Source organism: Alligator mississippiensis, chromosome 10, assembly GCF_030867095.1.
Source record: "Alligator mississippiensis isolate rAllMis1 chromosome 10, rAllMis1, whole genome shotgun sequence".
Taxonomy (NCBI): domain Eukaryota; kingdom Metazoa; phylum Chordata; order Crocodylia; family Alligatoridae; genus Alligator; species Alligator mississippiensis.
The window spans coordinates 36861333-36888844 of NC_081833.1; the positions used below are offsets into that span (position 1 = coordinate 36861333).

The following is a 27512-nucleotide window of genomic DNA, read 5'->3' on the forward strand; positions in this document are numbered from 1 at the left end:
CACCAAAAGCCCTGCTGAAGTATGTGAGGTATACAGATGTTGGGGATTTGAGTCAAAATGACGCAGTTCCTCTTCTGGTAAAGCACTGGGTTTTTTTCCCCACATCTGTCAGCACCCTTTGACTCTAGTCATGTTGAATGAAGGGTCTAGTGTGATGTAGGAATCTTTGACCCTTATTTTAAAGTCCATCTAAATTATCAGAGTGTTGCAGAGTAGCCTTAGTGTGGATGAGAGACAGGACTAGAGCCTCTGTCTTTCTATAGGGAAATACTGTGGACATTGTTCCTGTTAATGTTTGGATGCCTCTCTGAAATCTCACAAGAACTGGCTCTATTGCAGCATTTTGACTCTTCAGGATTTAACTCTGCCCAGAACCTGAACTTGAATTTGGGGCAAAGCTTCAAGGGACCAGGGGAATCCTTTATGCAAATTCTTAGAAAGTTAACATAGGCAGAAATAACTGCAGAGCTCTACTGTATGAGCATAAGCCCCAAATTCCAGGTCCACTCACACCAACAGTCCTTTGATGCTTTTACAAAGGTACAGCTATCTGCTCTTGTTCTATGACTAAATCCTGTGACATTTAATTAAATTATGTCTCCTGGAGACAGGAGACATGGCAGACGTTGTACACCTAGACTTCCAAAAGACTTTTGATCTAGTATCCCACGATATCCTTGTGGGAAAACTGGAAGATTGCAGGCTCGACTGCTCGACAGTTTAGTGGGTGGAAAACAGGCTACACGGTAGGACCCAGAGAGTTCTCATGAATGGGTCTGTGTCATTCTGATGCAAAGTGGCCTGTGGTGTCCCTCAGGGATCCGTGCTTGGACCAGTGCTTTTCAACATCTTTATCAATGATTTGGATGGAGGAGTGAAAAGCTCACTGGCCAAGTTTGTGAATGACACCCAAGTTATGGGGCAGTGTGGTCATGCCAGATGTTAGGTTGCAGATACAGGTGGACCTAGGCAGGCTGGAGAGTTGGGCAGACTGGAACCAGGTAAAGTTTAACACTTCCAAGTGTAAGGTGCTCCATCTGGGGGCAAACAACCCTCAACATACAAACAGGCTCGATGGCCACAGCTTGACTTGCACCATGGCCGAAAGGGACCTAGGGGTAATAATCAACCATTGTATGGATATGAGCCGTTAGTGTGAGGCAGTGGTCAGCAGGGCAAACAACACACTGGCATGCATCAACCAACGCATCTCGTGTAAGACTAAGGAAGTGATGCTCCCGCTGTACTCAGCACTAGTGAGACCGCAGTTGAAGTACTGCATCTAGTTCTGGGCACCACAATAAGGACGTAGAAAAACTTGAGAGGGTCCAGAAATAGCCACCCATACAGTCAGGGACTTGCAAGGCAAGCCATACGAGAAAAGGCTGAGGGACCTGGGCCTCTTTAGCTTGAAGAGAAGGTTGAGAGGGTACTTGATAACGGCTTACCGCTATATCACAGGAGTGCATCAGAAGCTCGGTGAACAACTGTTCACTAGGGCACCCTGGGGAAGACCAGGACCAATGGATACAAACTCTTGGAAGGCTGCTTCAGGCTTAATACCAGGAAAAACTCCTTCACAGTCAGGGTGTCCAGACTGTGGAATAAACTTCCTGCAAAGGTGGTGCAGTCACCTATCCTGGAGGTTTTCAAGAGGAGACTAGACAGTCACCTCACTGGGGTCACCTAACTCCAGTTTGTCTTCCTGCCTAGAGCAGGAGAGCTGGACCTGATGATCTGCAAGGTCCCTTCCAGCCTCTAACAGTCTATGAATCTATGTTGATTTCAATTTTCTCCTGTAGTTTCATTTGGAATGAAGCTGTTTGTTTTAGGTGTTTTAATATGTTGTTAGAAATTGGGGTTAGTCACTTCCTATCCTAAACAGTCATCTTATATGCTGCTAAAAAGCTTTCATTTTTTACCCTGGAAGTGACTGCACATCTGTGGTGGGCAAAGGGATTCCTGTCACTCCTGTCCTAGTGAACTATTTTGCTCTAATTCAGTGCTATGCTTATTTTTCAGGCTGACATCAAGTACCATTGTGCCCATTGGAATAAGGCAGCTGGTTGCAGGGCTGCAACAGTGTCATGGCCTTGAAGAGCTGAAGTAAGTTAACTCTAATCTGTGAGGCCACTGTATGCTTTATTATTAAACTATAGCTACCTTCCAGCTTGTGGCCTGGATGGGTGTAACTTCACTGATGGCTAGTAAACATCAGCTGGGGAAGATGTTTGAATGTCTTCAGGTTTGCAACGTGGGATGGGCATAAAAGCAGGGGTGGGACAGAAGGCTGTAGACAGCTCAAGTGCTTTGGTATCCTCAGGGATTTTGGTTGTAGCTGTCCTTGGTATCCTCAGTACCTCTGAAGTACATGTACACCCATGTCCTGATTCAGAAAGGTGGTAATTTCAGGAATGACACTGGTCATGTTAGAAAGTGCACTGGAAGGCAACATCTGCTAGTGACAGTTAGTGGTATTTACAGAAGCACTTCTGCGGGTAAAGTTATGCTAACACAACACAGCTCTGACCTTGGTCTGCCACCACCTGGGCCAAAGTCTAGCAGTAGCCTAAGACATCCCTAGCATGGGTGTTACCACCTGAAGAGCATACAGGAAGTTATCATTTATATCTCTGTAGAAACATCCATCATATTGGTATCCTCCTTTTGCTAGGAGCTCTGTAAATCTATGTTAAACACCATTCTTGTTCTAAAGACACTTCAGTTTGAAAAGGTTCAGGGTTGGTAGTGTCTGAAGCCATTTGGTTTAATGCAGTGGTTGTCAAAATTCCTAAAGTCACAGAACCCTTTCAAATCCCTTGGTTATTCCTAAAAGGAAAAGTTTCATTTTAGAAGTGAACCCTCTCAACATTATGTCTATATTTTCCAGTGAAAAGTGATAATAAAACAAATGCATGAAATAATATGTTGTTACAAAGGAATCAACAAACTGATTTTTCTCATTAAAAGTTCCACTGTGGACATTTTAAAAAACAAAGGAATTTTGCTCTGAGGAAAAAAAATGATTTCATGATGTTTTTGTTTTGAAAAAAAAAATGATAATGTATGATTATATTTGACAAATTCCAGCCAGATCTATTACTAGTGAACTTATAGGTCTCTGCCCCTTTTAACTTGCAGACTTAGAGAAGGAAGACTTCTTTTCTTCACATCTCTCTTGGGGACAGTTTTACCTGAAAGGGAAAAAAGAGCTTGTTTTTTTCTGAAACATATCTATACATGAATCATACACTTCTGGTTTTATTCTGTTTCTGTTGAAGGTGGTGGCAAAACTCCCATGACTTCAGTGGACTATAATCAAGCCCTTTTTGTTTTTCAATCTTAGAAATGAGGATTTTTCATTAGAGCCTTCTATACTGTATAGGACATAACTACAAAACATTAATACGGCTGTTATGATGCTTCCCTTGCCTAATCAACTAACCTCATGACAGTTTTCATGCAGACCACTGAGATCTTTCAGCCCCCCTCTGCTTTGACAGCTCCTTGATTACCAAGAAGGTTGCTGTTCCTGAATTAGCCAGTTAAATCTGTGAACATTCATTCCTGTGTCCCTTTGCTTCCTAGTCTGGGCTTCCTGAAACTTGATGACATAGCCATTCAGATGCTGGTGCCTAGCATTTGCAAAATGCCTTCACTGAAAAGACTTATGTAAGTATGCCTGTCCGAAGCATTCCTATACTACAGTGTTCTTGGGGCCATATGAATTCCTAGTGAGAGAAGGAACATTTGCAGTTCTTTCCTTGAATCTTCCACTGAAGCCCAGTTTAGCTGCTCAGAGTGGTCTGATATGTCAAATCGAGTAACCTTGCAAACATGTAGCCAAGAGCATAATTTCACTGGCAATGCCATCATAATTTTCAATATGGAAGCATGAAGCATTACAGTTATTACAAACCACCACTGAGTTGAGCATTTCCCTGATAAGTGCACTGTTGGTTGCCTATCAAGAGCATTTGCAGCTTTTTCACAGGATGACAATAGGTTTCATTTTCTAATAAGCATCGTGCATAAAATGTTTTATTTTTTCTTTTATAATCTGATCGGTATGGGTACTCCCAAAGCCAATGAGATACAGTTCTGAAGGCTTACATGGGACTTTGGTTTTATAGTTTTTGCACTGTGTAGTGAATTTCATCCTCTCTCCATAAAGTTACGTTACTTAATACATGGTATTTTTGGAATATTCTTTCCAGCTTGAACAATAACAGTATTGGTAATGAAGGTTGCATCCATCTCGCAGAAGCCCTGAAGGATACTCATCGCCTGGAAGAAATCAAGTGGGTTCCTTTCTTGAAATCTGTCTGCCAAAAAGGGTGGGTGGCAGTTATGCATCAGGCACAGAAGTGGATATATTTCCATGAGTTCTTAAGTGCCAGTATAGGAAATAAACAAGTTTTATAAAGACTACAAAATAGTTAACTGTCAGAATTACATACATGGGGAGCAAATCAAGATTTTAGCTCCAAAATATGAAGTAGCTGAAGACTGATTCCAGTTAAACAGCTGCTGCCTGCTTAAGAAGCCTGCAGATTAAAATGCTCTTTGGCAAAATCTGGATCAAGAACTAAGTACTGTATTTGGCTTCCCTTTATCAAGGACTAGACTTAAATCCTGTACCCCAGTACCAACATTTACAAGCTCTGGAAATGCTTGATTTTGTTTCTAGCCTCAGCATATCTCTGTTTTGACTGTTTTCTTCATTGCAACCCAGTCTTCTCTCTCCTCTAAAACAGGACAAGGTACAGAATGTATTTTCTCAAAAGAAGTGAATGTATTACTGTACCATTTAATGGGACCAGCTAATTAGATATGTGATAGTTTAATAGCTCATAAAGTAGTTTGAACTCTTCCTCAGAAAGTTAAAAAAAAAAACTTTTTCTTTGACTTTCAAAGTACCTTCTTCTGTGAATATTGGAGCAGCTTTAATTTCATCCAGTGGATGGGATCTGTTAAATAAAATGCTGTAGTCAGGATGGAGCTCAGCGTTCTCTTTAATAATATGGCATGTTTTTCCCTTTAAAGTTTAAGCCTTAACAAATTTGAAGATGTTGGCCTGGTAAAAATAGCCACAACCCTGCTGGAAATGCAAAATCTAAAGAAAATCAAGTGAGTCACTTTCTTTTGTTTCGAGCAACAGAACTAGTTAGTGCTAAGACTGCAGGAGATGTTCATGTCTGATTTTTATATTACCTGTTTCTATATAATGTAAACTTTTATTCTGTCTTTAAGTGCTTGATAGGTAAGCCATAAATGTTAAAAGAAAGACACCCTTACCATTGAATTAATCTGGCTTTGAATCAGACCCTTTGAGAGTGAAAGTTGCTGTGTATTTGTGATATAATCTCAGAACACTTATTTGCAGGCAGATGTCTGCAGCACAAAAAACTGTACCGCCTGGCACAAGCTGGCATCAGCAGAGGCCAATGGTTGAACTTACCACAGACCGTGACTTACCCTTGCCTCTGGGCTGAGTAGAAGAGTCATGCACAATAACTGCTCTGTTTCTATGTGGAGGATTTCATTGTGTAGGACTTCACTACTTCATCATTTTCCTTTTACTAACAAATGTAGAGATAAAAATGAGATTTATTTCCTCTTTGTCTTGTTCAGACTCTGGTAATACTCAGCCCAAATCTCAAGCTGTATAGAAGAGACCTGCCATAGACTCCTTGGCTGGATCCAGATGTGCAGGCACGTGTGGTTTGTGGCACTGCAAACCTCTCTGTAGCACCACAAACCACATGAGTTGCACATTAATCAGTGTGTGGCACTGCTAATGTGCAGCATTGAGGCAAAAGTTACTTCCGTGATTTCCAGATAGCAAAAAAAAAATAAATAGAAACCCCTGGAAAAAAAGCAGCGCAAACCATGCCAAAGTTGTGGGCACTGGGACAAACACAGAGACAGAGGACTGTGCTGAAGTACCCTGTGCTCCCCAGCTGCTCCCTGGCTGGCTGGAGTGCAGGGTGCCTCAAGACAGGGGAGCAAGCAGCCCTGGACTGGCTGCTCCTCCATTTCAAGGCACGTTGTGCCCCAGCCAGCCAGGGAGCAGCTGGCTGGGGCACAGAATGCCTCAGCAGCAGGGCTCCGCAGTACATGGAGATGAGGGAGCAGGCAGCCCTGGGCTGCCTGCTTCCCCATCTCCATGTGCCTCTCCCTGGCTGGCCGGGCCACAGGGTGCCTCAGTGCAGGGGATGGCTAGTCCCCGTGGCACAAATTTGTGCCGTTACTCTTTGTGCTGTTGCAAAGGCACACTCCTGCTCGTGTGGATATCCCCCTTGAGGTCACTGTTCCAGTCAGAGAAAAGCACTGGTTAGTATGTTGTATGATATGTGGGACTGCAGAAATAGGGGTAAGATTCCTGGAGGGATTTGCTTTAGTGTAACCTCAGGGAACTCAGCAGTGCAACCTGGGACTAGGCTGCTTGCTTATGAATTGCAGAGCCTTAGCTTTGTAACACCAATCACTCAGTGCACTCAGTGAGCTCTTTCTCCTTCTGCATCACTTATTGACTCAATTATCTATAGCTAGCTCTACATTATTTTGGCAGTTTTTTTGTAAGAAAACATTGACTTGTTGAAACCAAAACTCTTCCCAAGAGTGCATTCAGTTTTGCCTAATGTTTGCTCAAGGAGTGTTTCTTGGGTCTCCAATATCATCAAAGTCAGTAAGGGAGAAATCTTCACATTTCAAAATAGCTAACAGCTGGGTTGCTAGAGCACTCACGTGGGCTGTGGGAAACCTAATACAAATAATTTCTGTTCTGAAGCAGAGACCTGAACCACCAAAAGATCCAAAGTCTCATTGTGAGGCAGGTAAACAGTATCTCTCTCAGCTCTAGGTAACAAATGGATGATACACAGTGCGTGCAGGGTCAGGAATACCAGGACAGTATCAAAAGCATTAGAAAGCCTTTCTTTTTCAAACTGTTTGTTGGAGAAATTGTATTTGGTTGAGGTTTGGACAGGCATCTCCACACTGGCAGCAGCCACAGCTTATCATTGTAGTGCCCTGTGCTTCCTGTCATACCAATTACCAGTGAAACAGCAATCAGCTAAAGCACCATCCATGCCATAGCTTATGTTTTTTCCTGTACATTCTGTCTCCTCTGGATGGAATAATTGATGAGATACTGCTTGTTTCCTTTCTTATTCTAGCTTCTCTGGGAACAGCATTGGTCCTGTTGGAGGGGAAAAGCTGATAGAGGCTCTGTCCCACTGCAAGCAGGTTGAAGAATTACTGTAAGTCTCATATGCCCTTTCAGGAACTAGGCAGAGGCATCAGGGTTATAGGAAGCAAACCTCATGCTGCCCCATTGAAGCCAGATTGAGTGTTACTGTCAACAACAATGGGAGCAAGAAAGAAACACTGCCTTTATCATTTGGTGCCCCGTTCTGAGGCTTCAGAGCTAGTATGTTGTCTGCAGTCATTGGTAGCTTTGTACTGTAAATGCTGTGTTAGTGGAGGAGAACTCAAATCTGTGCTGTCTGCAGAATAATAGCTAGGTTTTCAGAAATGCAGGGTTTACAGTCCGTTTGCACATTCTCCTAATATCTATGCTACCTCAGAAATCAACTTTAAATCTCTGTTGTCGTTATATAAAAATGGAGTGAAGAGGCTGATTTGAGGTTTTATTTTAAGCAGAGGATTACTGTTTAATTTAGTACCATTTATCTAATTTCCTATTAGTTTGCAAGGGGCAGTGTCCATACCCTACTGAATAATAAAACCTCAAAAGCAGAATGGATGAAATTATTTCTGTTGCACTTAAGATGAGTGATCCATTCAACTAGCCTCCAGAAGGTGGTATAACTTAAGCATAATTACAGTGCAAGGCCCCAGTCATATTGTTCCATCAGTTGTGAATGGTCATTACACTCAAGTCTACTGGGTCAATGGCACTCCACATAGATGCAGAGGGCATAACACTTGTGAAATTTATGTTGCCTCTCCCTTTAATGGCCAGTACAGATAGATGGGCAACAGACTAATATTGCCGGGAGTTGTAGGACTCTGTCCTCAGCTCAAGCTCTTGTGGAAGGTCCTGAGTTCTGTCTTAAACGCTAATTACCCTGGCTACTTGGACTGCAAGATCAGAGCCTAATTTTATGATGGTAAGGCCTCTGACAGATGTTAATTTAATCACGCACTGGGATCTGAGGATTTTTTTCCTGGATCTTAACAATCATGTGTCTTGCCAGGCCAAACATTCAAGGTTTGCTATGGCAGGACACACAATTGTTTGGATTTGAGATAAAATTCTTCAGCTCCCATCTCACATGTTTGTTGCAATGTGGGCAGTTGTGGATTAGGGAGTTCCTCAGTCCCTAGGTGCCTGTGCCCTGCACCCTGAAATGGTTTGTATGAAGCTGGCAAATGAGCTTCCTGTCCCTGTGGACATTACAGCTACACCTTACAGCCTAAAACCAGGCCACATGCCACATGTTCAAATTAAAGTGAGATAAAACTAGCCACACAGATGTTCCACCTTTAATATGGAACTTCTTTATGGCTAATACGCTATTTTACTGTATAGTAAGTTGGCTGAACGTGTGGCATGTAATGATTTATTACACTATTAACACACAGATTTCTCAATAATGTAATGCATGTTGGGGGTCTAAAAGAAAATAAGTAATTTGAATTATTTAATTAATCCTTTAGATATATGAATTATAATTACAGTGGTATCAGGGAACAAAACCAACACTGTAATTAATTATACAATACTTTAATCTACTGTTTAATTTCTACCACTGGACTGTAAAATGTGAACATTGTTTTTGTTTGTGACCATTTCCAAGGATCAACAACATTTATGGTCTACCCTCAACAGATATAATTCCTGGTGACACCAACACACATGCATTGGGGTGATAAATTACACCAAGTTTTAGTCCATCATCATTTATGTTTCATATTCTATTATTTTCAGATTAGCTAGAATTGTTGTTGGTGACAAGGCTGCAGCACAACTGTCCCTCTGTCTGCCTGGCATGTGCCACTTGAAGATTCTCCAGTAGGTGCATACTTTGTTTGGTTTTTTGTATGATTGCTGCCCTTCCCAACTCAAAAAACAATTAGAGTTGTTTTGTTCCCTGTTTATTCTCCTGTTTTATAAGTTATACTGTTAAAAGGCAACCACAGTATCAATATGAAACAGCCACCCCCACAAACAATATCCCAGCCTAGCTTTGTTTGTTAAATGCTCGCCCAAATTGGAAGGTCTTACAGTGCTTCTAAAACAGGAGTGGGCAAAATGTGGCCTGGGGGCCAGATGCGGCCCGCCAGGCCATTCTATCCGGCCCACAGGGCCCCTAAAAAATTTAGAAAATTAATATTTATCTGCCCTGGGCTGCCTGTCATGTGGCCCTTGATGGCTTGCCAAAACTCAGTAAATGGCTCTCTGCTCAAAATATTTGCCCGCCCCGTTCTAAAAAATATAGATGTCCAGGCTCAGGCTTGGGAGAGAGTTCCAGAGTTGAGGCAAGACATCCTGCGAATACTGGAAATGAGATAAAATGACTGAATATTGAAGCAGGTGAAAATGAATTGGTGTATTGATCTGGTTAATAAATCCAGAATTCATTACATGGACAAAGAATTAACAAGAGTCAGTTTAATCTTGGCACAAGCTACCTTGGCACACACCTAACCTTTGGGCCTTGGCACAAGCTACCTTAAAAAACATCTTAAAGGCATTAAAATGAGAGCAGTCATTAGTTAAGGGGTGTTAAACCACCATAATTACCCTCTAAAAGATAAGCCACTCAAAAAGGTTTGTCTTGGAAACTTTTACTTGTGCTGTTTCAGGGTATTGTTTGAATGGTGCTTTACTTTCATTCCTCCAGCATCCCAGGGTGCACAGCTCCTGGCCACTCTAGCCCTTCCTACCCTCCAGAACTCTAGGGAAACTGCTCTGATCTTAATTGCAGAGACACCATGGAGATGGGGAAGCCTGTTTCCCCCATCCACCTCGCCTGGATGTGGGAAGCTCAATTTCAACCAGACCACAGAGCCCTGAGGAAGCTGTTTTTCAGGGGCTTTGTGCTCTGGCCAAGCCCCTGTCCCTCTGCTTTAAGCATGGAGTGGCCTCCTCAGTTTCAGCAGGAGCACAGAGCACCAGAGAAGTAGCCTCCCTGAAGGTCTGTGCTCAGGCTGAAGTTGATGCAACTGCTTACAGAATGGCTGAACAGCTGTGGGACGCTGGAGCCAGGGAAGCAAGCCCTAGCCTTCCAGTCAGCACAACTCCTGCTGCCCCCAATCCCACTCCCTGCTCCGACCCAATCCCAGTTCACTGAAATGCATGCAAGAGATTTTTGTCCTTTAACTTTTTTTAAGTCTGTTTTTCACTTCTTTCTCTTTATTCTCTCCCAACCCGATCCAGTCTCACTTTAAACAGTTTTTCAAGATTTCTCCCCTCATACCCTCCACTCTGGCTGCTGTGCTCCTGCTGGGTATGGAGGGAAGGAAGACCCCATGCTGGTTTCTCTGTCTCCTAGCTACATGCAACACTCCCCCTCCTCTCCCATCACGGGAGGAATAGTCCTGATTCCTGTCCATTCCCCTGCTTGCCAGTCCTCTAGTGGGAAGTCACAGTTATGCAGGTCTGAAATGACATGAAGCCTTCACTTGAGACTGCTTTAAAAATGCCATACAATTTCACAGATACCTGAAATTATAAAGGTAACCTGTGCTAAAGCCCCCCCCCCAGTGCAACCTAACATGATTTCATGATTATTCATTAACATATGTGAATCTATAATTAATGTCCTGTCCTTTCTTCTTTCCTTCTTGGATTCAGAAATATCCTGTGACAATGAATTCCACAGATTAATTGCAACTGAATTAAAATAATCCTGTAAACAGTTTTGAATATGTTTTCTTTTAATGCCACTGGATGTCCTCTTGTTCTACCGTGATACGGGAGTATAAAAGCAGCGTATGGCACTTCATTTTTTCCTCTTAGTCATCTCTACTCATTAACTAAACAGTGCTGTTTTCTTAAACCTTGTGTAGAAATCTTTCCAAACCTCTAGTCAATAGAATAGTGCCATGCTGTGCCAAAGCAGCCAAATAGCGGGGACTGAGGGACTGAAAGGGCTTGGTTTGTTTAGCCTAGCCAGACAAATGCTGAGTGGGAGTAAGATTATTGTCTATAAATACATCAGAGGGGTAAACAGCAGGGAGGGAGGAAAGCTGTTTTAGCTAAACGATGTTGTTGGCACAGGAAAAAATGCTTATAAATTGGCCATGAATATATTCAGACCATGACTACATTTAGGCTTGAAATCAGAAGGAGGTTTTTAACTATGAGAGGAGTGAGGATCTGGAATGGTCTTCTGATAGGAGTAGTTTTGGACAAAAGACACAGAAAAATTTACGATAAGGCTTGATCAGATAACGAACAGGATTATACAATGCAGTTGCATGAGACTGACTGTGATGACTCAGATTTCATAGATTTTAGGGTCGGAAGGGACCTATTAGATCGTTGAGTCTGACCCCGTGCCCTGGGCAGGAAAGAGTGTTGGGGTCCATATTTTGGCAACCCTCACTGTAAAGAATTTTTTTCTGATGTTCAATCTAAATGTGCTCTCCTTCAGTTTGTGGCCATTGTTTCTAGTTACCCTGGTGGGTACCCTGGTAAACATCGTATCTCCTATTTCCTGCTCTCCCCACCCTGATGAGTTTGTAGACGGTCACAAGACCACCTCTCAGCCTTCTCTTGAAGAGGCTGAAGAGATTCAGGTCCATCAATTGGTCCGCATAGGGTTTTTCCTGTAGGCCTTTAACCAGACATGTGGTCCTCCTCTGAACCCTTTCCAGGTTATCTACATCCCTCTTGAAGTGCGGCACCCACTGGGGAGGCAGCCGGGGCCAGGGCTGGGGCGGGGGCCGGGGAGGCAGCAGCTGTTTGTAGCTGACCCAGGTTCTGGGTAGCTCCTGATAGCCATGGAGCCTGGGCTGGGGGGAGGGGCAAGGGGCAGCAGGGCAGGGGCTTTGGGTGGGGGGCAAGGGGCACGAGCAGGGCTGGGGGGCAGGGGCTTTGGGTGGGGGGCAAGGGGCACAAGCAGGGCATCCTGCCATGTACCCCCTGCCCTCATTTTGTTTTTGTGGCATGCTGGCACTCCGCCACCTTCCAAGGTAGGCACTGTGGTTTTTTTCAGCACTCTGGCCAAAACACGTTGCCTGCCCCTGACTTAGACTAATCCCTCTGACCTGGGCAGAGGTCTGGTACACTAAGTCAAGGCAGCTTTACATTTCCTGAGCATGTGACTTCTTACAATGCCGGCAGACTCTTGGTTCATCATTTTATTAACAAAGAGTAAATCTTTCTGTTAAGTGATGTCAGCTTTGTTAAATAGCATAGTTACCACATGGCATGTCCACCCTGGATATGGTTACAGATGAAATTTTGGGCCCATTAAACTCCTCTAGAGGTTTTCCCATTGAGTCCCAGTGTTAACTGTGGGTATAGTTAGGTGAGTGTAAGCACAATATGTATGTGTGAGTTGTTATATAATATGCATGTGTGAGTTGTTATTATGAGTATACACAATATGTATGAGTGCAGGCTAGTATGAATATAATCTCACATCTCTGATCACTGTTGTTCCATTGATTGGTTGCAGTATTCAAAAACCCATTGTTCCTTATAGCAGCTGAAGTGTAAAAGATGTAAAAATAACAAGTTTGCAGTTCAGTTTGAATACCAGCTCAAGAGAAGCAGCTAATATAAAAGTATTAGCTATTTTTTTTAAAAGCTTGTGCCTGAATGTCTTCTTCCACCAGCCTGCAGTCCAATGGCATCAGTTCACTTGGAGGGACTCAAATGGCCAGAGCCCTGGTTAAATGTCAGCAGTTAGAGGAGATAAGGTAAGAGCTGCCTGGAACACCTAGATGCTTTAAGAACTATGACTTGATACATCTTCATCTGTGTGCATTATATATGGATTTTTCTCTAATGCAAAGTTTACAAACAACTGTATGCAGCAACATGAATTTGTACAATTTCCACTTAGCTATAGACTGTTCGGTTGCAGTCAATGGCAACATTCTCGGTGGTTACAAGGTCAGGATTTTGCCCATGGGAAAATGCACAGTGCTTTTATGAACCCTGGCTGAAAATGGGGAGCAAAAAGCAGCAGAAAGATTTCCCTGTATTTTCCTTGTTTTGTAACACCAGTATCAGGCTTCTTTTCTTTAACCTCCAGAGTTTTGTGAAAAAACAATTTTGGGGGGTCATTTTATAGAACCATAACGTTGAAAAATATGATTTCAGATTGATATGAAATGAAATAATATCCTGAATTTTTAATGAATCATTTTGGGTCAAACAATGCTCTTCTATTGTTTAACTTTTGAGCATTTTTGTTTTAGTTTCAATGAAATCAAAACAAATTTTGAAACAAAGCATTGTTTTAAACAAAAAGGAAAGTGTTTCATTTTAGAAATCTCGAAAAAAAACAGTTTTGACTCCTAAGAAATGTTTCAGTTTTGACCAAAACAAGTCAGTAAACTTGACAAGAATTGACATGAAAGATTTTGAACAACACAGATTTGCATTTTTTCAGGAAAAAAGTCTCTGGTAAAAAAATTCACCCACAGTTATTAAGCACCACCTCAACTAGCTAAGACAGAAAAGGGGCACACCATAGGTGCATCTACATGTGCAGTTATTGTGACTAAATACACTGTGGAGCAATTTGTTCCACAGTAAACTACTCCCAGGCCCAGTGTCTACACATGCACTCTAGGCCAGCATTTCTCAACCAATGGGTCGTGACCCAAAAGTGGGTCGCAAGAATATTGTGGCAGGGCACCTTTGGTGCCTGCCACTTTAAGGTTTCTGAGCAGGCAGCAGGGCAGTCTACAGGTGTGGGCTAGCCCTAATGAGGAAGTCACATGACTGCAGGAGCACCCTGGGATAAGAGGAGAGGGCTGAGCTGCCTCCATTTTAGATCCAGGCTCTCATGACTGAGGCAGCAGTTTGCTACTGGCAGCCAGAACAATAACACCTGGCTGAGCTGCTGCTTGGAACATCTTGGAGGTAAGGGCAGGAGCTATTGGGATGGCAGGAGGCTCCTGGCCTTGGGTATGACTTGAAACTGTGCCCTGCTGGGGAAGGATGGCCTGGTGGGACTGCCTGTGGCAGGGCAGTTCCCCAGAAATGCCAGGCCAGTTGCCTCCCCAGTGAAAGATGGGTAGGGGCACCTTATAACCCCAGCCCCCACTACTCAGTGGGTAACTAGGAATGGGAACGGGGGTGGAAGGGGCAGGCATGCCTAGAGAGAGGCACCTGAGCCCCACAGGGGTGTAAGACCCTGGAGGCCCCAGAGAGGGGGCAGAGGAAGAGAATGGTCCCAGTCAATGGGACAGAAGTTGTGTGGCTCACCCAGAGTAGGGTGCACGGTGGCATCTGGTGGACTGGGCATTGGTGGGTACAGAGTAGGATTGCATGGGGTGACCTGAATGGCACCATATGGGCCAACCCCCATGTGAGTGAAAATAGGAGCAAGCTGCCCAGTGAGGGGCTAGAGGCTGACTTCCACTCAGGGCAGGGCATAAGGTCAGTGCCTCGTAGAGTAGTGAAGCTTGAGCAACCCAAAGGTGTTGCCTATGCACTGACCAGCGTGAGAGTAGGTAAGCCTGATGGCCCAGGGGGTCACTCAAGAGGAGCAGGGTGGGTTGAGAGTGACTTAGTGAAGGGCAGTGTGTAAGAGGCCCTGTGAGAGCGGGCGGAGTGAATGAGGCCCTGTGAAAGGGAGCGGAGTGTGAGAGTAGAATGGGAGAGGCAGAACTCAGGCTGGAGTTATGATCTACTTATGATGCCATGTGCGAGGCATGGGCCACAGTGTAGGGATGGTATGGAGCTGGGTACAATGGCCCCCTGGCATCGGGGCATTAAAAGGAGCAGCCTCCCACAATTTACACCGGTTATCAAACAGCAAGTTGTGGCAGGCGAGATTGGGCGGACTGCCCCACATAAACAGGTGAGTGAGCCAATGTTGAGACCTGGCCTTCTCCTGGCCTCCTGTCAGAAATATATGAAAGGGTCATGAACAAACTTAAAAAATAGATCAACAAACTTTAAAAAAATGGATTCTCTTTTAAAGGAAAAAAAAATGAGAAGCTGGCTTTTCCCTTGCAGGCTGGCATACTTCCAGCCTGCAGGGGGCTGCTTGGGACCCCCCATATAACTCCCCTGCTGCCCCACACATTTGGGGTGCTGAGGCCTGGGGGCAGGGGGCAGCAGGTTGGGAGTGAGGGGCACTGGGTCAGGACTGGCTACCAATGTTTACAAATGAATCCTGGTACAAAAAAGGTTGAGAACCACTGCCCTAGACAGCAGCAAATTGAACCAGGGAGGAGCAGTTTAGGCCAGGGCTGCTCCTGCCATGCTCTGCCCCCCTGCAGCAGCCAAGGGGAGCACCAGGCTCCAGCTGCAGCTGCCCAGGTGTGAGGGCACAGGTGGCGGGCGTGGGGGTGAGCCAGGTTCAGGCAGCAGGTGGCTGTGTTGGCCAGTGGAGGATCTGACTGGGCCTCAAGGCTCCTGCAGCTGCTGAGCCGTGTAACTAGGCAGCAGGCAGGAGTGCGGCCCCCTGCTGGCTGGGTTAGCTGGGAGCCATTTACTCCTGGATCAGTGTCTATATGTGCACTGCTGTGCTATAACTGACCCTGTTGTAGGATAGTACTTGTATTTACAAGTACTACCCTGCTGTGGAGTTTATCAGTTTCCTGGAACCTAATAGCCCTGCACATGTAGATGCAAGACATTTACTGCAGAGCTAGTTAGTCTACTCCACAGTGAATGTCTTGGCTCCCTTCCTTCTCCCCCACCCCCCACACACACACTCAAATACACGTGCATGCAGTAAACTGAGAATGCTTTGGGCTTCTTTCCTTTATGGTTAAGTACTCATTCTGTAGTTCCAGTGTCTTTATTTCTGATATAATTTTCAGTAAAATAGCTGAAAGGGACACCACATTTAAGTAGAACATAGGTAACTGTGGGACTTAAAAGATATTTGAGAGGTGAAATCACTATGATGTCATGCATGTGTTGTTAGAAAACATGTTGTAGCATTGATGTAGCCATGATGGTCCAGAGAATATGCAGGAAGCAAAGTTTGTGGACCCACTCATAATTAATGGCTTGGTTTATAGCCGTTAACTGCAAGTTGGTCCAATTAAAGATATTACCTCACTTCACCTGGTTTGATGCTTGTTAATACAACAGGTTGGGTCCATCTACTGGTAAGAGTGAGAATGCACTTACCTCTAGCCTCAGGCTACTTTTTGAGCTATCAGCTATGAGACTTCCAAAAAGCAAGGTTCAGAAGCAAATAAACCAATCACAGAGTGTAATAGGATGTATTATCCCCAATTGCAAACAAAAGGATAGACTGAACCATTGCTTCATTATAGAAAACAGCATCACTGCATTTTCCATGCTAATATGATCTTCTGTTATGGTAGTACATGAGTATCTTGACATCATTCTAATATATTTATCCTCACAATCCACAGTGAGGTAGCACAGTGTGGTACTTTCCATCACTGAGTGTCGGAGAAGCTAAGATGACACTTGGTGTCTGTAGCAGAAGAGGGAACTGAATCTGAGTTTCTCAAGTCCCAAACTGGTTCCCCAATCACTGGACGGTCACTTTTCTTGTATAGTCTCCTCAACCCTGGGGCTGGTTGCTATTCCCTAAGGGACATGGTTGCTTTCTAACTGTGACTCAGCCCTGATTGTAGCTTTTGGTAGCCACTCAAAGCATGTCAATTGTCCTTGCAGTCTGTCAGAAAACAACATTGGTGAAGAAGGCATCCACGCTCTCTCAGAGGGGCTTCTACACTTCCCACAGCTCAGGAGGATCGAGTAAGTTGAGGATTCTGTGGACTCTGTCAGGTTCATTCCATGGCTGGTTTTCAGTTTGTAGCACTTCTAGGAGGAGACTGCAGGAGATTATACAGCCAATGGGGTCAGATTCTCAGCTGGCATGGACTTCAGTAGAAATACCTCCTTTTATGTCAGCCACAGATTTGGCCCAGTGGTTGCAGCCTGCAGCTGCTTTAATTTATACTTGATATCAAGAAAGGCCATGGGTGTGGGGGAGGACAAAGGAGGCACTTGGCCTCCTCCATCAACGGGGTCAGACCAAGACACTCAATAATTCAAAGACACATCTAGATATAATAATGCTGTCACTGACCCCCCCCCGCCCCTTAACAAACTATGTTCCAATCACATCTGCTGACTCTTCAGTTTATATTTACTAGTAATGCTTTTCCCTTTAGATTGAAGCTCTGTGAAATTGGTGATGGTGTTTCCAAGCCCCTTGTTTTTGGCTTCAGTCAGTGTCCCTTCATTGAAGAGATTATGTAAGTATAGAGAATGAGTATGTAGATCACATCAGTGTCTTAACATATCTTTCTTTCTCTACAAAGCACTTGCCAGCCTCATGGTGACAGTGCCTATTAATTTCTGCTAAACCTGAATGCCAGTTCAGGTCAGCAGATATGAAACTATAATGTTCCTCTGGGCCCCTTGGAATTGGCATTAGTTAGTCACAGCCTGCTTCAGCCAAGAAGGCTCTTTGGGTTAGCATGCTTAAGGCATGGAAATTTCTGTAACCAACAGTACATCAGGAACTGGTGGGGTTAGCATTATATCCATCTGCCTGAATGACCTCATGTCCATTTACATCTGAGCAGCCTGGGGGCAGCCTTTCACTGTGACACCTGACAGCTATCACTTCTGTCCCTGGGAAATGTGGTTCCAGTTTGCAAGGTAATGATACTTGTGACTTCCCTATATGGCTTATTGATTTGTTGGATTATAGGGCCCTATGCATGGAAAACGATTCTATTCTTCTTTTTTTTTATAAATGTAAGACAGAAATTCTGACACACCTAGTGCCCATGGTAAGGAAATCATGGGAGTGACTGAGTAACTAGTCAGATTAGAAAGCACGAACTGACTCATGACATGTTTGCTTCTAGGGTGGTGAGTAAGCCTGGCACAGTGTTTGCAAAGTCATCCCATTCAGCTGGTGTCCCAGAATTGGAAACAAAGCCCCTTCCATTCAGAAAAACTCAACCTATTTTAAATTTCCTCCTGAAATGTCAGATGAAATCCTGTTCCACAGAGCTGAGAGTACAGGGGAGATTTTACAAGTATATTTGTAGGTTCCATTAGCTACAGTCTACCCTGATACTTCAATGGTATAAGTAGATTGAGCCCTAATCTTGATTTGATTCCCATGTTCTTAATCTTTCTCTCCCTGGGCATTCAGTACTTCAGATGTAGTATCAGGCCCCAGCATGGTAATTTTTGGAGTCGTGTCTTTCATAAAAACATACAGTGGCCATGATGCAGTTGCCCAAGGTTAAAGGTGTCAATCAGAGGCTGCATGTACATGAGATGATGATGGCACAGTTGTTACTGCGTAGTCATTTAGTACTTGCATACACAAGCACTAAATGACTGCACGGTGACCAGAGTTACTGCGTGGTAGCAACCCCAAATCGTGTTTTGGTGATGCTGACTACGCAGGAGCTTGTTACGACTGCACAAGAGCGTTGCATCACATTTCGTGCCATGCGACATTACTGCACAGTAGTAGTGAGCTACTGTGCAGTCAGCGTCTTGTGTAGACATAGCCAGAGAACAGATAAAGTCTCCTTGGGCTTTAACCAGGGAACACTTTCCTTTATGGTGAAGGTGCAATAAACTAAATACAGGAAATAAGCAAATATCTTGTGGTTTTCTCTGGGGTCTTGTAACAGGGGACCTTCTTGGGGCCGCTTTCCCTGCGGCCCACCCACCTGTTCCTGGGCTAACTGCCCACCTTCTCTCCTGCCATGCCTTGATGGTATAATTAATTAATCGATGTTAATTAAGTGGGAGGTTGCCCATTTCATGCCCCGATGCCAGGGGGCGCTATCTGCAGCTCCTTTCCTCCCGTACACCGCAGCCCAAGCCTCACAGGTGGCATCTAGATGTTCCTCTAATCACCGGCCCCCACACTGGGCCCCAGAACCCTACTATTGAACCCCACCTGGATTGCTCCCTTCAAGCGGACTCTTCCGCCATCATACCGGGCACTATAGTTCCCCGAGCTGGTTCCCCTTCGAGTGTGCTCCCCACACCAAGACCTTCGGCTCATCTAGCCCTGGCCCACCTCCAGGCCAGTTGGGACCCCAGGCCCTCAGCTCTTGGGCATCCCTCGCAGTGGCCCCCTGGCCCTTCGACCCTTCCAGTCCTGGCCCCAGCATGGGCCAGTCAGGGGAAACTCAGACAGGTCCTGAGTTAATGGCCCTTTCCTCTTTCTGAGGGTCCACCCTCTAGGCCCTCCAAAACAAGGGGTAACCCACCCTGCGGTGGGGGCTGGGGTTAAGGCGCCCCGACCCACCTTTCACCGGGGTGGTAACTGGCCTGGCCTTTCCTGGGGGCTCCTGCCATGCCACTGAGAGCCCCACCAGGCCACACCCTCCTAGCAAGGTGCAGTTTTAGGTCGTACCCAGGACCAGGAGCCTCCTGACCATCCCCTACAGCTCCTCCCTGACCTCCAGATGATATCAGCAGCCCTCCAGCCAGGTGAAGTTGTTGCCTGGCCTCCAGCAGCCGAGCTGCCCTGTTTATATGGGCAGCCCCAGATCCCAAAATGGCTGCCCTAATCAGGCACCTGGCAGCTGCCAGCTCCAGTGACCTGCCACAGGTCTCCTAAATGTGAAGGAGGCCACACCAAAGCTGCCTCTCTTGTGTTTATACTTTCACTTGCCTTGCCAGACCAATTCATCCTTTTTTTTGTTTAGATTACCTTGGAACCACCTGGGTGATGACAGTGCCTTCGAGTTGGCTGAGATTCTCCCAGGAATGACAAAGCTGAGGATACTGGAGTGAGTATTATCAAAAGTAACCCAAGGAGAATTTTAATTACTGAACTCTCTGAGCATGGAATCACAGCTTTTAAATAGGAGACATTTGTTGAAATTGCTACAAACTGTAGACACAAGCAGACTTCCACACAGCTGGAGTTCCTGTCTTGTGTACCATGGAGCAAACCTTGGAACATGACACCGTGAAGGGAGATGTGTCATAGTCAGTAATGTACTGCCAGAAAATACATCATTATATGCACTAAAGAAATATCTGTTGACTTTTAGGTAAAATTAAAATTTATGATAAGAAGAGAGTGAGAACATATTTTGATGAACTAGGAGCTTTCTTGAGCTTTTTCTCTAGGAATAGATAGTTAAAGCTAATTTTCATTATTGAACTTTTTCCTCTTTTTTTCTATGCCACCCAACTTCAGCAAGAAAACTAGGTCAGTTTTACTAGCTGTTTTTCAGGTACTAGCAGGAAAGTTGTATTTTGAGGAGGAGGTGGTCTATTCTTAACTATCTTTGACCCTGATCTGGTCACAGGATCTAATGAATTAAATAAATCTGCTTAATAAGTCTCCAGAGGTACCAGCTCTGGAAGTTCCTAAGAACAGGTTAGATTAATATTTGTCAGGAATGGTTTAGATATAGTTGATCCTGTCTCAGGGCAGGCTAATGGTCTCTTTTCTGAGGTTCCAGTTTTCTCTGACTGGATGGTACCCAGTGAGACTGTTTATAAGTGCTGGAGTTCATACTAATGGATCTCATTGCAGATCAGAACAACTGTTCACTCGGGCACCCTTGGGAAAGACCAGGACCAATGGATACAAACTCCTGGAAGGCTGCTTCAGGCTTAATACCAGGAAAAACTTCTTCACAGTCAGGGTGTCCAGACTGTGGAATAAACTCTGTCCAGAGGTGGTGCAGTCATCTACCCTGGAGGTTTTCAAGAGGACTCTAGACCGTTATCTTGCTGGGGTCACCTAACCCCAGTTATCTTCCTGCCTAGAGCAGGGCGGCTGGACGTGATGATCTGCGAGGTCCCTTCCAGCCCCTAATAACCTATGCATCTATGAATCTCTGGAGGTTGTTGTGGAGAATGCATCAGCATTTTCCTTTTGTAAATAATGATGAAGGAAAAAAGCCTGAATCTGACAAGTGAATTATGGAGAGTGGCTTCCCACAGTACATAGCAGACATTGAACCTTTTCCCAAGGAGGTTGGGGGAGAAAAGACTTTGAGAAGTTTTTGCCACTTTTCTTGTTCTGTTATGAAACTCATCTGTAACGCTCTCTTTGTTTCTGAAAGTCTGGACAAGAACCGCATCTCAGCCCGTGGTGCTAGTAGGCTGGCAGAGGAACTCACCAAGTGCTATGGAATTCAAGTCATACGGTGAGTAAATGCCCAGGCCAGGTGGCACCAGGGATTCCAGTCACACCAGGAGGTAGCCCATCTGCAAGGCAGTGCTTCTGAGATTGATGTGATCAGTATCAGGCAAGCTGAAGTAGATTGAAATGCTAATCAGTGCCCCCTCTAAAAAGGAAGATATGGTGGGCTTCCCAGACACTACTGCTTAGTCAAGCTACCCCTTCCCAGAACAAGTGATGGAAATAAATAATTGACAAGATTCAGCAGGTCCCATCTAATCCATCCTTTCACCCAGAATAAGATTTTGCCTATTGCACATTTTCTATTGCTCTTATTTCAAATGGAGCAAATTATGGGGCTTCTGCCCTCTGGAGAGCCCTGTATCTCACTGGTGGGAAGCTTATCCTAGTATGACATAGTCATATTCCATTACACATTTCTCTCTCTCTCTCTCTCTCTCTCATTACCCCTAGTTATACTCCCAGATCTTCTACTCAATCTTGATGCCTACATCTTTTCACTGCTCATGTTTCCCCAGCTTGAGGCATTGTTTAGCTGAACTCTCCCAGTTGAGCGCCATTTAAATTTTTGCCAGGCCACCCAGATGATTTTACTTCCTTTAATCAGAACTCCTTGCTGACATCTTTCCAGTAAGGAGGGACCCAGAACTGAGCACAGTGTTCCATGCAGTTACACCACAGCTGCTTCCTTGTCCTATAGAATGATGTCTTTGAAGAAGTCATTGTATTAGTCCACGTTGCTGCAAGCAAAGTTCTAACTTCTTGCTGTGCCTCTTGGCTCTAGGTCTTATGCATCCCTGCTTTTCTCCCATTTATTGTAAGTATTTTTCTGTGTTAGATCAGCTTCTCTTCCAGCTTCAGATATCCTAGTGGACTCTTGTCATTCGAATCTTTAATCTTTCTCCTAAGGTAGATAACTCACACTCACTGACAGATAATAAGCCACCATATTCCCCAACATCAGCTACTGCCCTGCCTCTGTGTCTTAATCACCTCTCACCACTGAGAATGCTTAATGGTAATTCAGGCCTTCTCTACCACAACCTCTGTGATCTGACAATTCTGAGCTGTTACATGACATCAGGAAAAAGGAAAAATGATTTGGGAAGCATTTCTAACCTATCATACACTTACTGTTGTTTTAGGTTGTGGAACAATGCAATAGCCAAGGATGTTGAAGAGAATTTAATGAGGCAAGACTCAAGATTGCACTTCTCATTTTTTTAATAAAGAAAGAGCAATACATGGATGGAGAGTGGCTGAGAAGATCTGCCAGAAAGAAGTGGGAAATCATAACTCTCTATATATGATTTTCCTTTCCTGCTGCTAACTGAGCACATGTGTATGTGCTCACTCAATCAGGTGTTTCTGTACTGTGGAATCTAACACTGAATATAAACTGCAGAAAAGGCTCTTCCTAGTGAGGTTGGATAGTCTAAGATTATTAAAAAAAACCCTCACATTTTTATTCCCTTGCATTAAGCTAACTGAATCCAACTTGGTCTGGCTGTCAGGGTGACTCAGGAGAATATCGCTGTATCCTTAATCTGGATCCTTATACTTACACTCAGGGTGAATCAGAAGAATTTTGCAACTGAAAGTGAGGAAATAAGAAATCCTCTTACAAATACCCTCAAATATTTTCCAAGTCTGAGTAAAATATTAACAATAAAATTGTGATCCATAGTTTTCAGCTAAAACCTCAAACAATGGACATTGCAAAACTGCTTCAACAATAGCCACACCTGGATGATGTAAAGAATATTTCCCCATGCATGCCAATGAGAAGACAGCTGTTTTGTATCAAACAATTTTTGGGACAGGTAAAATGATTTGCAACAAAGCTGTAAATATTGTATGTGAAATATCTGGGGGAAGCTTTTCCCTTCTTTCATGTAGCTTTAGTTGGCTCAGTTAAATCTGTTAGAATTGAGTGACTAAATGGCTTAAAGCACTTGTACTTAAAGTTGCACTGAACTATTTGAAGAAAAGATGCCTGCGTGTTGTGTAAATACTGCCAAATCCTGCTATTTGATATGTGAGAGGGGCCCCTTTTGTGCACACAGGTACATATCCAGTTGCAAATTGGGGCTCTGGTTTAAAAATATTCACCCTATTTAAAGATGTGCACCTTATTTAAAAAAGTTCACTCTGGGAGTGACTTTTGTCTTTTGTACTGTAAGTATTCAATGTCCAAAATGGGATTATTTATTTGCTCATTTACTGGCTTTGGATTGGGAGTCTGATTTGGAAGAGGCAGCTTTTTGTAATAAAAAAAGGAGAATGCTGATAAATTCTTAGGCAGTACATTCAATTCCATGGAATAACAGCCATTCTCATGCTGGGTTTCCTGGGATGTGTATTTTGGTTTTGAGTTATAGGACTCTTCTGGGAAAGGGATTGGTGGTTTACAGAGCAGTTACATTTGAAAAGTGTGTGTGTGTGTGTGTTTTAAGCAAAGATGCAACGAGTTTCCATAATTCAAGCCAATTCAGTGAAGCATGTGCTCAAAGTGCATATGCACTTTGTTGAATCTGGACTTTCCTCGCTTCCTCCGTTTCTAGATCTAATTTGCTCTGTTTGTAAGTGAAAATATTTCTCTGTCAGCCTAGCCACTAGTGACTAAGGAGCTCAGGAAGCCATGGTGTAGACACTTGAACCCAAACACAACTATGTACCATGAACTTGACTCCTGCCCTTAGCAGTTGTCTGTGGTTTAGTTTACTTATCAGGATTTATGGGACCTTAATTGTGGTTGCAGCTGTATGGTGGCCACGCCCCTGTTCTGGATTTAACGTTTCCAGTAGGAATTTTTCTGCTTCCAGAATTGCACCCGCTTCCCTAAGCAGTAGCTGGAACAGTTGTCTCCACCAGTGGTTTTGCAAGCATAAGGCAGGGTAGATTTGCACCTTACAGAGTAACTAAATCAGAGATATATACCATAAGCTTTCATGAGCCCAAACTCATAAAGGACATGTACAGAGTAGTGTATAAAATGAGACTAATTAGAGTACAAAAGGCAGGAAGGGAGGAGAGAGGGATTGTTAGTGGGAAACAGCTAGATTACTCCATAATTAATCATTCGTCCATTATGGAGTCTGAGGTTTGATCTGGGGGCTGTGCTGACAGCCAGAGGGATTCTGTTGTCCTTTTCATGGGGTTGGTATTGTAGTAGGTTGGCCTGAGGTTTGAGTCTAGCTTTGTTGATCTGGTGACAACAACTTTGGGATTGTATTGTAATTGTAGGAATCCTTACTCAAGATTCAACACAGCCATGAACGACACATGAACCCTGCCCGGTGGCTGCAGGGGAACGGCAGTGGCAGGAGCGTGGCAGCAGTAAGGGGGGTACCTCCTGCAGATGCCACCCACACGGTTGGCCGCAGGATGCCGAACACTGACCTAGGGGCAGCGACCAGCCGCAGTCACTGCTGGCAGTGTCAGCAGTGCCTTTTTGTAGGGGGTGCACTGCCATGCTCAGCAGATACACTTGGACCCATGTGCACCCTCTACTCATCACCTCTTAACATAGCCATGGTATGGAGTTTAGAGAAGGTTTCATTCAGAATGTGTACTTGGCATACTAGCTGTTCCCTACCTGCATTCTGCCAGGCTGCTTCTGGGAGTTTAAGATGTCAGATAAGATCTATGATAATGGTCCTTTCTGACCTTCAGATCCATGAAACCCAGGCTGGGATTTAGTTGTGTTGATTTCTTCCTGCCTTTTAAGCCTGCGCTGCTGTAATTACAGTGAGACTAGTCAGAGTTAAGTGCTGCTCCACATGAGGAATGGAGGCAGAATTTTGCGCTATCTGAATTAGAAAAGCTGTGGGCGTGGTGCACAAAATTAATCATTATATTTTGACCCTCACACGAACAACCTTTGCAAAAGTCCATTGCTTTTATCACAGGCGTGCACACCTGTTCATTCCATAAGTAAACACATGTGTACTGTGACACTTGTAAAAACAAATTCCATTAACTGTTTTGTCATTTTCCTCATAATGCTGCAATTTCTACATTTTAACCTGTTTGGATTATAGATGTTTATTTACCTTTTTCATCAATTTCATTTGTTTCTGTTCACTTTTTTGTTTATTTTGATGGGAGCCTGTGTGTGAATAAACAGGAAACGCCTTGGAAACTGCAACCGTTTGATGATTGTATATAACTTCATTTTCTGTTTCTGGTCAGTTTTGTTTTCTGGGTCTTAGGGTTTAAATCAAAACTGTATTGGGGTTAAAAGTATTGTTTGTGTAACCAGCATGGTCCCATTGTACCAAGCACAGTATAAATATGGTATGTTGTAAGCATGCAGTCTAATTAAGCAAATGCAGAGTTACCAACTCCAACTACTCAAATTGAAAACCAGGTCCCTGGACAATGAGGGAATTTTTAAAGTAAGTTTTAAGTTCTCTTTTATTTACCCATTTTGATTTTTTTTTAAGTTGTGTGGTTTGCATTTTCATGCCTTTTTCTGCAACTCTGAGGGCTACAAAGTGATTATAGTTACATGACTGAGAGTTGGAGGCTTTAAGTCATGTACCAAATAGTGTGAAAGCAGGATAAAATTGTGAGAGTTGGCAACACTGCAATGTTTCAAACTGCAAAACAATGGAATTCATGACAATTTCTGTTCACATTATGTATTATGGGCCAGATCTTATTCCACCTATAAGCATCTAAGTGGTACTTAAAAAACTAAGTGCAATCTTATTCTGCTTACTCAAGTCCCTGAAAGACAGTTAGCACAAAAGGTGGGTGGATCATCCTCTTCCTTGCTACTTTTACTGACTTTGTCTTAATGCTAAGATGGACAAAATGCACATGCTAACAGCTTCTCAAAGACTAAAAAGCTACTTAGATGCCTAATAGGTGAAATAAGATCTGGCACATCATATCCCATCTTCTGTTCTCAAAATGAAATGCAAGGTTTAGCTGGCTTATAGCACCATTTTCAAGATTCAAGACCAGCCTCCAAACACTTGACCAGTAAGGTGTCACTTGTTGAGATGAACAGCACTGTTGGATGGCACTGCCTCATATAGAAGCTCATTCTAGCAGCAAAAGCAGAAAAAAATTAATAATCCAAGTGATAATGCAGGCATGCAATCCAATCCCATTTCTTCCAAAACAGCAGGTGTCAGTATAACTTAAGGGGAATGTTCTGTCCCTGTTCTGGAAACCAGGTACACAATAGGGCTAGCTGCTGTATTTTGAGCACATACATTCTGACCTGAACTGTGTGAACTCAAGGTCATGTGTTCTTGGGAGCTGGATTGGGCTTAATTACTGCTCAAGGCTCTTGGATTCTATGTCACTCAGATGCAATGGACTGGAAATTCTTAATTTTAATTGTAAAAAAGCTGAGGTTTGTATTGGGTTTTGTGATGTGGATGTTTCGTGACAGCAAAAGCCAGCACTGACACCTGTCTCAGCCTACATTTCCCCTCACATCCAATGGTTCATTTGGTTACTGAGGTGACTTGTCCCTTCAGCTAAGTCTCAGCTCAGCCCTTCCTCCTCAAGTGCCTATCATCTTCTTGCATCAGTTGTTTGGCCCTAAACACTTCAGAATGTGAGAGCACAGGGGAACCCACTCCCACATGAGGCTCCGGAGACCCAGTCCCATTGCTGTACTTTTTGTCAGAGCCACAAAAGCCTCTCTGGGTTTCTCTGTGCTGCTTCCCCAGACCATTAGGTTGGCAGAAAGTAGGATGCTGTGCTTGTAGCAGTACTTCTGCTCTTGCTTCCATATCTTTCACACATTGAAGTGATAATGTGATGCTGGTACCTTTCAGATGAATCTGAGAGACAGACAGACAGAGGGTGTTAATAGGAAACAGCTAGATCGCTCCATGCTTGATCATGAAAACTGATATTCACACTTACAAACACTCTGGGGCAGATCTCAGGCTGATGCAAAGAGCTATGCCAAGAGGTACACAGATCCGGCTCATTGCTTGAACATTCAAGTAGATGCTGACTGTGCTACGAGGTTTATGGTCTAAGGCACTTCTTTTCCCCTCTTAATCTATTTGCAAAGTCCATGCAGTTTGTTATCTTTGCAATTTTAAGTACATGCTTCAGTGTGCATTAAAAAAAAGCACTACCCTCACCCTCCTGATCAGCCCTACAATAGCAGTGCAGCATATCCAGCCCAGCAGCCCTACAAGTAAACAAACCAGTATTCTTGTGCAGCTCTCC

The 27512-nt window shown here is 43.9% G+C and overlaps 1 protein-coding gene across 1 annotated transcript in view; it reads left to right on the forward strand.

The window, feature by feature from the left end:
• NLRC5 (NLR family CARD domain containing 5) overlaps positions 1–25455 on the forward strand; it is a 99418-nt gene extending 73963 nt beyond the window's left edge. Inside the window, exons 36-47 of the mRNA XM_059713294.1 lie at positions 2023–2106; positions 3589–3672; positions 4218–4301; positions 5047–5130; positions 7182–7265; positions 8960–9043; positions 12820–12903; positions 16826–16909; positions 17329–17412; positions 19849–19932; positions 21226–21309; positions 22451–25455. Coding sequence (XP_059569277.1) covers positions 2023–2106; positions 3589–3672; positions 4218–4301; positions 5047–5130; positions 7182–7265; positions 8960–9043; positions 12820–12903; positions 16826–16909; positions 17329–17412; positions 19849–19932; positions 21226–21309; positions 22451–22532 — 1006 coding nt within the window. The 3' untranslated portion in view covers positions 22533–25455. The remainder of the gene's footprint in view (positions 1–2022; positions 2107–3588; positions 3673–4217; positions 4302–5046; positions 5131–7181; positions 7266–8959; positions 9044–12819; positions 12904–16825; positions 16910–17328; positions 17413–19848; positions 19933–21225; positions 21310–22450) is intronic.
• The last annotated feature ends 2057 nt before the right edge of the window (positions 25456–27512 follow it).